The sequence below is a fragment of the Gymnoscopelus microlampas genome (genome assembly GCF_963454915.1).
Source record: "Gymnoscopelus microlampas genome assembly, chromosome: 4".
NCBI lineage: Eukaryota > Metazoa > Chordata > Actinopteri > Myctophiformes > Myctophidae > Gymnoscopelus > Gymnoscopelus microlampas.
Genome location: NC_139941.1, coordinates 37,524,003 through 37,536,873, shown reverse-complemented (window position 1 = coordinate 37,536,873; position 12,871 = coordinate 37,524,003). Strand labels below are relative to the sequence as shown.

Sequence of the window (12,871 nt, the reverse complement as noted above, 5' to 3'; positions counted from 1 at the left end):
TGTGTGTGTGTGTGTGTGTGTGTGTGTGTGTGTGTGTGTGTGTGTGTGTGTGTGTGTGTGTGTGTGTGTGTGTGTGTGTGTGTGTGTGTGTGTGTGTGTGTGTGTGTGTGTGTGTGTGTGTGTGTGTGTGTGTGTGTGTGTGTGTGTGTGTGTGTGTGTGTGTGTGTGTGCATGAGTGTGTTTAGTAGGCTCTACTGAGTTGCGTGAAGCCCACCTCCGTTTTTAGTTTTGATGGCTCCTCACGAGTTTGAATTCTGTTTAACAACACACCTTCCCTGTCTGTCAACACACAGAGAAGGAAACTCGCGTAGTCGACCTTTAATAAATCAAATACCGTGGGGCCTCTTCATATTGCCTCAAACGCCCTAATCCATTATGGATGGCCCAACCGATGATGATGTTTGGGACCGATGCCGATCCCGATTATGATCTTCAAGCAAACAAGTAAATATTAAATATTTGTGTCTGGGTAGCTCAGTCAGTAGAGCCCTCGCCTTTCGACCACAAGGTAATGGGTTCTATACCGGGCACCTCCAACTCAGCACATGAGTAGTACGACTGGTCCTCCAAATCGTGCGTACTGGGAGCTGATGGTAGGTGTTGCGCTCCACCTCTGCAATCCATCTCCCAGGGCTCTAGCGCAGTGATTCTCAACCATTTTAATTTCAAGGACCCCCAGTTTGACATTAGGGCTACGGACCCCCATTTAATGGCATTTATATCTCTGGGACCCCAATTTATATTGTAAAATCAATGTTAATTTAACTCTCAGAGTTACAGACCCATAAGGGTCCATTTGGTTCCTATCCATCATTTAGCTGGGGACCCCCTGGAACCCCCTCAAATACCCATGGGGGTCCCCGGACCCCACTTTGAGAACCAATGCTCTAACGCATGGTGAAACGGGGATAGACTCCCGCACTCCGACAGTAAGCCTCTCTGACCTTACTCAAATAGACACATAAACTGAACTTTATTTAATTTAACCCCTATTCTATATTGGCTATTTTCAAAAATAGCCAATATGCTAAACGAGTAGACTTTTCCAAATAGGGACGCCAGGTTGAAAGTGGTTAAAAATTGGGACATGTCAGCTGCATAATTGCACATATACCAATGTCATCAATAACAATAATGGCCGATATGGCTGATATATCGGTCGATCTGCTCAGTTCTCTCTTATCTAAATCAGTGGTCCTCAAACTTTTTCATGTGAAGGACCCCCAAAATGATACATATTTGGCTGCGGACCCCCCATCTCATACTTTGTGACAATGACCTCCAGAAGCAAAGATTTGAGTTAAACATGTTCACTTTAAAAAATATATATATATTCAAAGATCTGCGCAAATGTTCATGATTTTTCAAAAATAGCAGATCTACAAGCTCATACAGTAGCGCGGCTATGAGCTTGTATATCTGCTATTTTTGAATAGCCAAAGAATAACATATGGTTAAAGTGGTTAAAATGATTGTGACGCTAATTTAGTAACTAATTGTAACAAATTTTGAGAACCAATGATCTAAATTATCTCTCTCCCAACTCACCTGATTGGTGCTGTCTCGTCGCCCTTGTCCAGCCACTCCTGGGGAGGGATGATGTACATGCACCACAAACCCCAGTTGTAGCCGTGGGCTGCGTTGGCGTACTGCTGCACCTCGAACGTGTTGTACTTGATGTTGTCGATGGCGGGGAGGATGATGCGGGTGTGGTCCTCCTTTACCCTGGTCAGAATGGGCTCTGCCCTACAGACAGGAGAAGGAGAGTTTAAAAATGGGCTCGCCAAGTAAAGCATGTGTGACTTCCATCAAGTTCAGGTACAGTATAGAGCAGTTAGTTCTCAAAGCTTTTCACGTCGAGTACCTCCTAATTATTATGTATTTGACCGTGGACCCCCATCTGAACATATTTTGTGCCAGGCAAGATTTCTAATATTCCAAATGTTTCCACATTTGTCAAGATTTCTTTGACAATAGCAGATGTACAAGCTCACAACGCATCACATTACCACGCATTGTGAGGTTGTAGATCTGCTATTTTCAAATAGCCGATGTATATAGGGGTTATAGTGGTTAAACTGATTTTTATGCTATATCAATTTTGCTGGGGACCCCCTGGAACCCCCTCAAGCACCTCTGCGGGTCCCCAGATCCCACTTTGAGAAGCAGATATAGGGCATACATACTGTATATGCATTAATTTTAATGTTCGTTGCCTCTCACATGCCAATCACCAAGCCTGTCTGTGATCTCTCTCTCTCTCTCTCTCTCTCTCACAAAATAACTTATACCGTGAGTTTTTGAAATTATACCTAATGTGGCGAAATTATGCTTTTTGAAACTATGCCTAATGTGACAAAAGTATACCTAATGTGGCGAAATTATGCCTAAACCTAACCTGTATACCCTAACCCTAACCTCACAAAAACTATGCCTAAACCTTAACCCTCATTAAAGACAGCTGTTTAACTGGATGCTAAACAATTTATGTACTTTTAGGTTTGTAATGGATGAAAAATGGTACAAAATGTACTCATCATTTTCCTATGCTAGAAGCCTGATAAAAGTATGAAACTCCCTATTTAAATGCACCAGAATACAGGAAATTACATCTATGTTAAAACGTTTTTGGGGGACAAATGTAACCTTACAACGTTCATGTCTATGTATCAGAACCTTTACTAATGTAAACCCCCTTTTACCTATTTTTTGCGTGCGTGCGTGCGTGCATGAGAGAGAGAGACAGAGACAGAGAGAGAGGGTTAAGAACTGAGTAATAGTTCCAAATTTAACCTCCATCAAGGTGAGCTGAGGGAATCAAACAAAAACAAGTCGAGGATTTGAGCTACTGAATAAAGCCATAACCTTTGCAATGGTATGTGTCCAGTCCATTCCCAATTGAGCTTTTTCCAAATAAAAGTTTACAAAGCTGAGAGGCAGATAGAGGAGAATGGCTCTGCTGGGATTCCATCAAAGGGCAGCTAACAGTACAGTACATGTCGGTCTGGAGGCAGTGGACTTTAGCTTCACAACTCACTGTTATTTGTATACAGAATGTTTCTGGAGAGGACAGTTTCAGGCTATAATGTAGGCCATGTGGGTCTATTTTAGACCTACTGATCCAGAATGCCACAACCACAACACACTTGCTCTCCAACCTCTCAAAATGTTAATTTCATCTGTCTCCCCACATCTGTGCTCATTCCACTGGCTCCAAAACAGCAACCTAAACATTGGTGATGACCTCAAATCAACCAAGGGCATGGCACTCCCTTACCTAGCGGAAATGATCCAGCCCTACACCCCTTTCTGCACACTTTGATCAGCAACATCTGTCCCTCCCTTCCCTACAACACCCTCAACGATGCTCCACTCTTTTCCCTCCTGGCTGCCAAGCTGTGGAATGACCTCCCTCGTCATATTCATAAACATAAAATGTAAAAGAAATACGACTCTTCCAAGACACTATACTGTAAGAGGATAAATCTGATTAAAGTAAAGCCTCAGTCATCTCTTGAAAAAAAACTGTCCTCTCTCTATATCTTCTTTATTCTCACTGTGTGAAAGTCAGCTTACTATAAAGTCTTTCCCCAGTACTTGACCATCAGCAGATTTTAATGTGTGGTGTCCCCCTCTGTCCGTCAACGGAGGGGTTGGCTACACAGATGCAGTGTTTGTTCCCTTTTATTACACCCCAGCCTATGGGGGAAACCTTGGCGCAACATAAAAGAACTCGCTCTCCCCCTTGTTTCCCTGAGCCCAAGGAACAGTCCAAAGATGATTTATTACTCTAAGTATTGGCATCAGGGTGAATACAGCCAAAAACAAACAAAGGAACTCTAATAATACAAACTAACTTACCAGTCATGAAACCAAAACATAGGTGGATATAAAATGCTACCTATCACAAAACAGAAGAAAAGGACATTAACCCAAAGGGATTATTTTCTGGACTGTTACTACTGGTACTGTATTTAAAAATGTACACTAAACAACAATTTCACCAGGACAGAATTAACAGAGAGTTGTAGTTGGTCATGCTGGGAGCCATGTAGGAGAGAGAGAGGTTGAATGTTGTCAGCTGCAGTTATACGCTGGAAGCTGTCATCTCCAGGCCAATCAGCAACCACGTCACCTCCTACTCAATCACACAGTCCACCAATCATCACACAACACCTAGAACCCATCATACACACACATTTCACCAATCACACAACCTACTTGCAATCAGACCAGACAACAGCACAACACCTATACATTAAAGCCAATCCACAGACAAATATAAAAATACGACCTCAGGGTTGAAACACTTTGTTTCTCTAGCCGTGTGCCTGAGGCATTCAGGTGGTTCAGATCCACAGGTGTACAAGACACGCAAAGAGGGACAGAGTCACTGTGACATTGTCAGTACCCAGGTGTTATTTTGTCTCTCGTTGAAGAAACGTTTGACTTATATCCCCCGTCCACCCACACACACACACACACACACACACACACACACACACACACACACACCTCTGCCTCCTGATATGTCTGGTGACATCTAAATTCAATGAATGGCTATAACTGGATGGAAACAATTCATAGATTTTTAAAAAAGCATTTCAGACGTCATGCAAAGACTTGTTTTTCAAAGAAGATTGGTTTTCAAAGAAGTGGGCATAGGTTTGTCAGCAGCCATTCTCACCGCTGTTCTAGCCTATATTGAATTTAGATATCACCAGCCGCATGTATCAGTAGGCAGAGGTCTCTGATCGTCTGGCTACTCTCTCATGCACTTTCCTCCTCTACTCACCGTAATATGCGACCATCTCGACTGAAGAAAGATAACACACCCAACCCTCTTCTTAGCACATGCTTTGTGCCAGCTTTCCCTCTTTTACAGTAAAGCCTGTATGATAACTGCAGATTCACTGTGATATTGGCCGGGGAATCTATGTCTCTGACCCTTGTACTTCTTGCAATTGGTTGCTTGTAATGTTGGAAATCTATAGGAAATGATTAGTCTACAGCAAGTCGCTCTGGATAAAAGTTTAGAAAATGTAAGCGTAAATGTCCGGAGGGCAAACTTACATGTACTGAATCCAAAATGCTTAGGGAAAAATAGAAGCTGCATTTACGCGTTCTATGTGATAAATCTATACAAACACACTCCATCTTCTCTGTATCATCTTTGCCTATACTTTCAACCACCACTGTATCTCTCTGCCCACTGTCTTCTTCACTCTCTTCTCATCTTTTCCCCAGCTCCTGCTGTCCCTCCCTCCGCTCTTCCTTCCTCTTCCTCCTACTTTCTCCCTCTTAAATACAGGGCCATTCATCTTCTAAAAGCAAAATTATTCCTTATCACACTAAGGTAGGGGACAGTGGGAATGGGTCCAAATGGAACTGTAAGTAACAATGCCAGTAAAATATGGCCCTGAGAAGCAGTACTTTAGAAAAAATATCATCTAATAACAGCAGGAGTGCTTAGTAAAAAGCACTTCACCATCACTGTTCTAAAAGATTGGCAGATGTAAGACCCCGTCTCGTTGGTATAATAACTATGATAAAAGAAATTACTCCATCTGAGATTGATATGCACTGTCATCTGATATTTCTGACTTTGTGAAGACAGAATTCAGTGGCTAAATCTGAATGTTAACTTTTTCAGCAATTAATCAAGACCTGAAATAACACCTGCAGTTATTTTCGTTACAATTGTTTAGTTTTTTTGTTCAGTTTTAGTCATTTGACTCAAAACATTCAGTCATTTTATTACATTGGCAAACACTAGTGCCTGGTGAAGACTTTTTTCTCACGCACAATATATTCTGGAACACACAATAGCCTTTATTCGGCATATAATATCAAACATATCCCTGACAATACAAACAATTTTGCACTAATTCATTTGTATTGTGAGATTATGGGAATTAATAGTTTGAATTTATTCTCCTAGTGATATTCCATATAGTGTTAAACAGATCTGAAATAACAAAAATAGAATAGCATTCTTAACTGAGGACCCGCAGTGAGAACAAATGAGTTTCAGATGAATACTTGTGAATACTAGTGATTTAGTACGGTGACATGGCCATCTTAGGAACTCAAAAATGACAATCTCTCTTTTTTTAATGGCCTATTCAAAAACGTTTGGTTTGTTAGTCACGGTTCAAGGCACGTACTGTGTATTTTTTGGTTCACCAAACAATACACAGGGGTTGGGGGGGGGGCTTGAACCAGTAACCCAATGAAACTTCTCAGTTGGCATGGATGAACTGTAGAGTGCAGCTATCATTCTTTTAAATGGAAGGTGGATAGTACAGTTAGTGGATCGACCAGCATCAATTACGGATCGTCACATAAGACAATGACCAAAAGCATGGTGGATAAACAGTGACTGTGTTCAAGCACTGCGCAACACACACGTCTTATGCTAGCAACCACACTTCCAATATGATTCCTTATTTACGAAGACATCACCCCAGTGTGTCTGTTGACAGCACATGGAGGAAACTCGGGTAGGGAAGCGAAACTTCCTCTCCCCACAGCGTTTAATCTCCATGTAGATTTTGACGGGGCAAACTCCATAGCTAGATTGGTGGGATTATACTGAAAGATATGCAGCCTTATGCTGTCGTGGAGGATGCAGGATTTCAGCATGATTAAAGTACGTATAGCTGTGTCGTGTGCTATAATATCCCCCTGACACTTCAGCAACACAGTAATTAATAGGTACGTAGCTAGCGTTACAGCAGTATAGATGGAAGGACCTCCATATATGTACACTGTATATATCAGAATCTTTAAAAAACGCATACACAAAAATGTGGATGAACCAGTAAATGCCTCTGAGACTTCGACTGGCAAAAAAAACTTCATTAACATCCCAAGTTACTATCAAATAACTAATGAAGTATACACTGAAATGAAAAACCTTGCTCTGAACACTAGGAAAACATACAAGTCCCTAAGTTAGTGGTTAGTGGAAAAATTGTCCCTTTAACACAGCTCAAATTGTTATCTTCCCTAAAATACATGCTTACAGTAGTTGTTGCTGCTAGCAAATCCCTGTCTACATTCCCTAACCTTCAGAACACCCCCCCTCTCTGCTATCCATCTTCCTCTGTCCTTGGAATCCTGTAATGAGAGCCCCAAAGCCGGCCAAGCAGTGCTCTCACCAGGAGCCTGTCCTCTACCTGGCAAATACCAGACACAGATTACACAGAGGTGAACATGAAGCAGGGGCAGACTGAAGGAGGGTGCAGACTGGCCATTGGGATCCTCGGGATGACTCCCGAACGGCCAGTGCGTTCCAGGCCAAACAAGCCGGTGTTTTTCGTTTGTTTTCTTTTTCAGATTTTTATCTTATAATTTACGACAAAATTATTTTTCAATAAAACATAACCACACAATTCATTACAAATTCAGGACAAGACTAGAAAAAGTGCTCCTCGGAGCACAGGTCTCCGCCAGGTCAGGTACGTTATTGTGGCCTCCTGGTGGCGCTATAATAGGCCAATGTGAAAAGGGTGCCATTTATTCTTAGGTCATTCACGGCAATTGGACACTGCATTCATGATTTGAGGCACTTTGTTCCAAAAATGTGTTTTGCTAAATTAGACCTGCTGGTGGCGCTACAACAGGCCAATGTGAAAAAGGGTGGCATTTCTTCCTTGGCCTAGTGGGAATGTCTTCGTGAAATTTCACGGAAATCGCAAGCTGTGTTCATGATTTATATAGGCCTACTACTAGGGGTAGCTATATCATCCTACTATAATTCTAGTAACCTGACGGTGGGTGGGTGGGTGGATCTGACGGTGGGTGGGTGGGTGGGTGGATGGAGTCCTGGGTCTCCGATCAAACTGCGGATGCGTCGTTGCCAGGTTTCGGGAGAGAAACAAGCAACGAGGTCTATGAAAACGAGGCCAAACCAAACGAACCCTATACCACCAACATTGGCCCTACAGCGCTTACAGTACGCCGACATGGCAACACCGAGACCCCGCCCACTCTCTGACTGTCTACAATTCTTTCTGTGGAAAGTAAACACACCAGACGGCCCCGGGCCGGGCGAGTAACATGCCTACGCCATTCTCCGTGCTGATATATATATATATATATATATATACGCCCGTGGAGAGGGGTGACCGCGGGGGGGGGGGGGGGGGGGGGGGCGCGCGGGGGAGAAACCGTGCGACAGGACGTGCATTAACCCCAAATTTGCAACTGGGTAGCGTTAGCATGCGCCTAACACTAACACTAATGTTAACCAACACTGCTGTCGTCACTCAAACGGCTACGTTAAACATCTTATCAACAACCTGTATGAACGTTAGTGTGGTCAATGTCATCAATGCTAACTAATTAGCCCGTTGAACAGTGTTATTTTGGTGACTTTTGTGGCTTTCTGTGATACAATGTCACGATGTAGCCTCTCAGAGTGTTATGTCACACCGACTGAATAGACTGAATAGCTTAGCACTTCCAGTCGTTCCTTCACAATAAAGGTTGCAACAAACTGAAAATAGCAGATTATCAGGCTCACAACGCGTCGCCATGCGTTGTGAAAATAGCTGATCTACAAGCTCACAACGCCTCGCGATGCGTTGTGAAAATAGGGAGATGGAGAGAGAGCGAGAGGGACGTAGAGAATACTCAAATACCTTGAGTAAAAGTTTCAAAGTTGAAAAAAAGAGTAAAAATACTTAAAGCTTGATAAAAACACTAAAAATACCTAAAAGTTGAGAAAAACAGTAAAAATACTTAAAAATAGGGGGGCGCCACGACGGGGCGCGCGCGGGGGAGAAACCGCGCGACAGGACGTGCATTAACCCCAACTTTGCAACTACTTTCGCCTGCGCCCTTCACCGGGTATGGTCTAGTACTGTATAACAAGCAAAGCAACAAGAATGTGGCATGGGGCCAGCCTGACCATCACAGACTGCAGACAGCACAGAGCATATTTGTCTGTCAGACTGGGCCAAACTACTTTCAATATTGAGCGTGGATGTGGTAAACGTATAGGTCTACAGGTAATTAGTGAAAATTTCAAAAAGAAAGAAGACAGTAGATGAGAAAGAAATGGGTGGTGAAGAAGAATTAAGAGCCAAAATGAGAAAAAGTGCCAAACCGACAAACCTTTTCCGTGGTGTAAATGGTAAATGGTGCGTTTATATAGTGCCTTTATCCAAAGTGCTGTATGTATGTATGTGTGCATGTATGTATGTGTGCATGTATGTATGTATGTATGTGTGCATGTATGTATGTATGTATGTATGTATGTATGTATGTATGTATGTATGTATGTATGTATGTATGTATGTATGTATGTATGTATGTATGTATGTATGTATGTATGTATGTATGTATGTATGTATGTATGTATGTATGTATGTATGTATGTATGTATGTATGTACAGTATGTATGTATGTATGTATGTATGTATGTATGTATGTATGTGCGTGCGTGCGTGCGTGCGTGCGTGTGTGTATGTATGTATGTACTACGTATGTATGTACTGTCTGTACTCTACTGTACTATATGTACGTATAGTATGTGTATTGGCAAATAAAAGAATGTACTGTAGTCATCCACTGTCTGACTAAATTCACTTGCATATTCCAAAAGCATTTTCTCCCACCTCTCAAGTTGACTCATCATCCCATATTGTGAATACATTATGACAGCAGGTCTTGCCATCTCTCTCTAATTTAGAAAAACGTGAAAGACTTCCTCTTCTTCTTGTCCCCTACTTTCATAATACCATACTTGAGAATGCATTGTGTTTTATGTAGCCAAATTTCCAATTTGGGACAAATAAAGCCTTAAATCTGAACTTAAACTTGTTTTCATAATACCAGAGGGGGTTTCTATACTGTGATTATAGCTACAAACCGGTGCAATATAGGAATGAAGCAGTACCTTTGGCAGAACTGAATTTCCCATAATAACCACAATAAAGAACATTCTCAGGGATAATAGGACTTCTATGCTAAGCGTCGGCCGATTGTGTGGCAAATTATTGGCGCTGATATTTGTTAGTTCCCCTGTTGATATACTTTTATGACATGCATCGGTTCCCTTGTGCGTCTAGTTTAGTGCCTGCAGGGAACTCCATGCTTTTTGTAATGAAGTTATTTTATTAAACTTATTTTTAATGCATTTACTGTAATTAAATTTCGGTACAAAATATAATCAGCTCACTTACAGTAGATTCTTAACCCTATGATTCAACCCCTTTATGCAATGTTACCCAATGCACTTTATGTCTAATGAATGAGCATACATAAGAAAACGTAGAAAACCGAAAAGGTCACTAGCTCCCTTTTAAGCAGAAGAGCTGGCATAGCAACCAATGAATCATAGGTCGCTGCGCTTCGTAAGATGGGGAGGCGGCATCAAGTCCAGGAGCTGTATGCGCTCAACAAGCTGTTGAGTGTTGTTGGTCTGGAGCAGTCGTAACCAAGCGGTCGATCTTCAAGGCCGTCACATTCGATGCGTTTGTGTATTGGGAGTAGGTCCCTGCAGGCCCGCCGGGGCCCGCCCGTGGCCCGGCCCGCCAAAACGGGCCGGGCTCGGGTCGTTTCTGTATGTGATTAACTCCGGTATAGTTCATGGTTGTGCAGCAGCAGCAGCACTTGCAGCCTGCAGGCAGGCACGCTGCTAGTAGTAGTCACGTGACAACAACACACGCACATGTCGCGCACACACATTTAGAAGCCTACACTTTTTCTTCACGGCGCTCGTGACTCAAAATGGAGTTTTTGTTTGTGTGTTACGCACTGGATTTGAACTATTTTTGCAATATTATTCTTCACAGTTTACCTCAAAGAAAGGTAGGCCATAATCTTTTTTTGTTGTTGTTGCTGGCTGGGGTGAGGATCATGACGCTGCTGTCTTGACTTCTTGTGGTTGTGGGTTTATTTATCAGAGCGCGAGAGTGCAGCCGGCTGCTGCACTGGCTGCGATGAGCGGCCCAGTCGAAAATAATGAATTAATAATAATAAATAAATAAAGAGGTCTCGGGCTTCGGACGGGCTCGGGCTGTAAAATTGCGCCACCTACGGACCACGGGCCGGGCTGAAATACCACGGGCCTGGCCCGGGCTAGGGCCCACATATTCGGCCCGTGCAGGGCTCTAATTGGGAGAGGGGCGTGCGGAATGAAAGTGGCATACGCAGTGGCTGGAAGCCTTTTTGAAACTGTGAGCCAATCAGATATCAGTAAAAAATGTGGATTAGTCCAAAGACGGAGGGGCCGCTGACCAGTTGCGTAACGAGGCAACAGTAGGCCCCGACGCGAGGTGGTCACAGCGGGCCCTCATGCTCGCGCGTGCATTTGCGGCCGGACTATTAGTGTGGTTATTAGTGGTTTCTGATACTTTTTTCGCGGGTTTGTGACGGATTTCGGGTTACATAAACAATGGTTTGTAACCGACCAAACACTACTGAATGAAGTAAAAACACAGAAACCGCCTCCCCATCTCCCATACAATTAACAAGTGACAGTCATGGTCCGAATTTGAGATATTATGTTGCGACATAAAATCAACCTTGGTTAACAATTACAATGTTTTTTAATTCTTTTCTTTTTTTTCTTAATTTTTAATTAAAAAAACTACTTTCTGCGTGACGGTAGTGACGCCCCTGCCGTTGACGCCGCTCGTATTCTATGGATACCCCACCCCCTTAAATGATTGAAAGTGGATTGACCGAGGCACCCAGCCTGGAGGCAACGGCAGCAGCAGTAGGCTCCTACACGATGGGTCCAAAATGACGGACCCGAATCCTACGAAATTTGCAATAATTTTTCTTATCCCGAACAATTGACAGATAATCTGTGGGGTGCGAGTGAGTAAATGTGCAGTATACGTGTCTGCAAGTGAATATACTGTAATATTCCTGTAACTATTGATGTACAGTTTATTGCTGTATTTATCATTCATTTTTTAACTATTTTACTTTTTGCTGCTGTAACACCCTGAATTTTGATTAATAAAGTGTTATCCTATTCCATCTTGTCTTGATTTATGAACTTCTTCTATCACACCGTTTATCCGGTTTAATAGCATGTATCTTAGGGTGGCTTTAAATCAAGCTGAGCACACATTTACCCCTACCTTTAAACAAACACATGGTCATCTCATAGAAGCACATCATACAGTACGCCAAGATAAACATCCCTGTGATCTCAGCGCCTGTGTACTCCATTCAACATGGTGTCTGAAAACGCTTTGCTATCTGCCCTACCTTTGTCCTCTACCTTTAACAGCGCTCAGCAGCACGTCGCCTTTGAGATTACAACTCCAATATTTATTTACTTACCCCCCTCTAGAATAATGGAATTACCTTGTGACTCCTTGAATTGGGGAAAGATTCTCAAACATAAACTATCAAATAATGGGATCTAGCTGCATTCACAACCATGCCCTGAGAACATCAGGCCCCCAGAGTGACGAAAATAGATCCTCCTTAGTAATTCCGCCTTTCACTGGATTCACCGTGAACATGTGCGCTGTCCGTTGCATGATGCAGAAGGGTGGAGATTTCATTTTGACATGCTATACTGTAGCTTCCATTTATGAGCTTCAAGGATACACGTGTCAACATGCCACATGTGTGCCTCTGCAACCAAATGCTATGGGATGTACAGTGCATGTGTATATGAGCACCGCTCACACACACATATAGGAGCATGAGAGAGACAAGCCTTTGTGGAACAGCTAAGCCTCCATCGCCTATAGCCATTTTCAAGCGCATTATGGCTTTACAGATCTGAGGCCATTCAGTCATCTATGCATTCGTGCTTCTCTGACTACAATATATCAGCAAAACCTTATGGAGCTAATGTTAAAAAAAAGAATGCAAAGATGGTAGAGGTACGGAA

At 42.7% G+C, this 12,871-nt stretch overlaps 1 protein-coding gene across 1 annotated transcript in view; it reads right to left on the bottom strand.

Annotated features, from left to right (window-relative positions):
• Positions 1-12,871, bottom strand: part of galnt9 (polypeptide N-acetylgalactosaminyltransferase 9) — a gene marked incomplete at both ends in the record, with an annotated part of 114,863 nt that overhangs the window by 60,825 nt on the left and 41,167 nt on the right. The window contains one exon of the mRNA XM_084055103.1: positions 1,549-1,746. Coding sequence (XP_083911229.1) covers positions 1,549-1,746 — 198 coding nt within the window. The remainder of the gene's footprint in view (positions 1-1,548; positions 1,747-12,871) is intronic.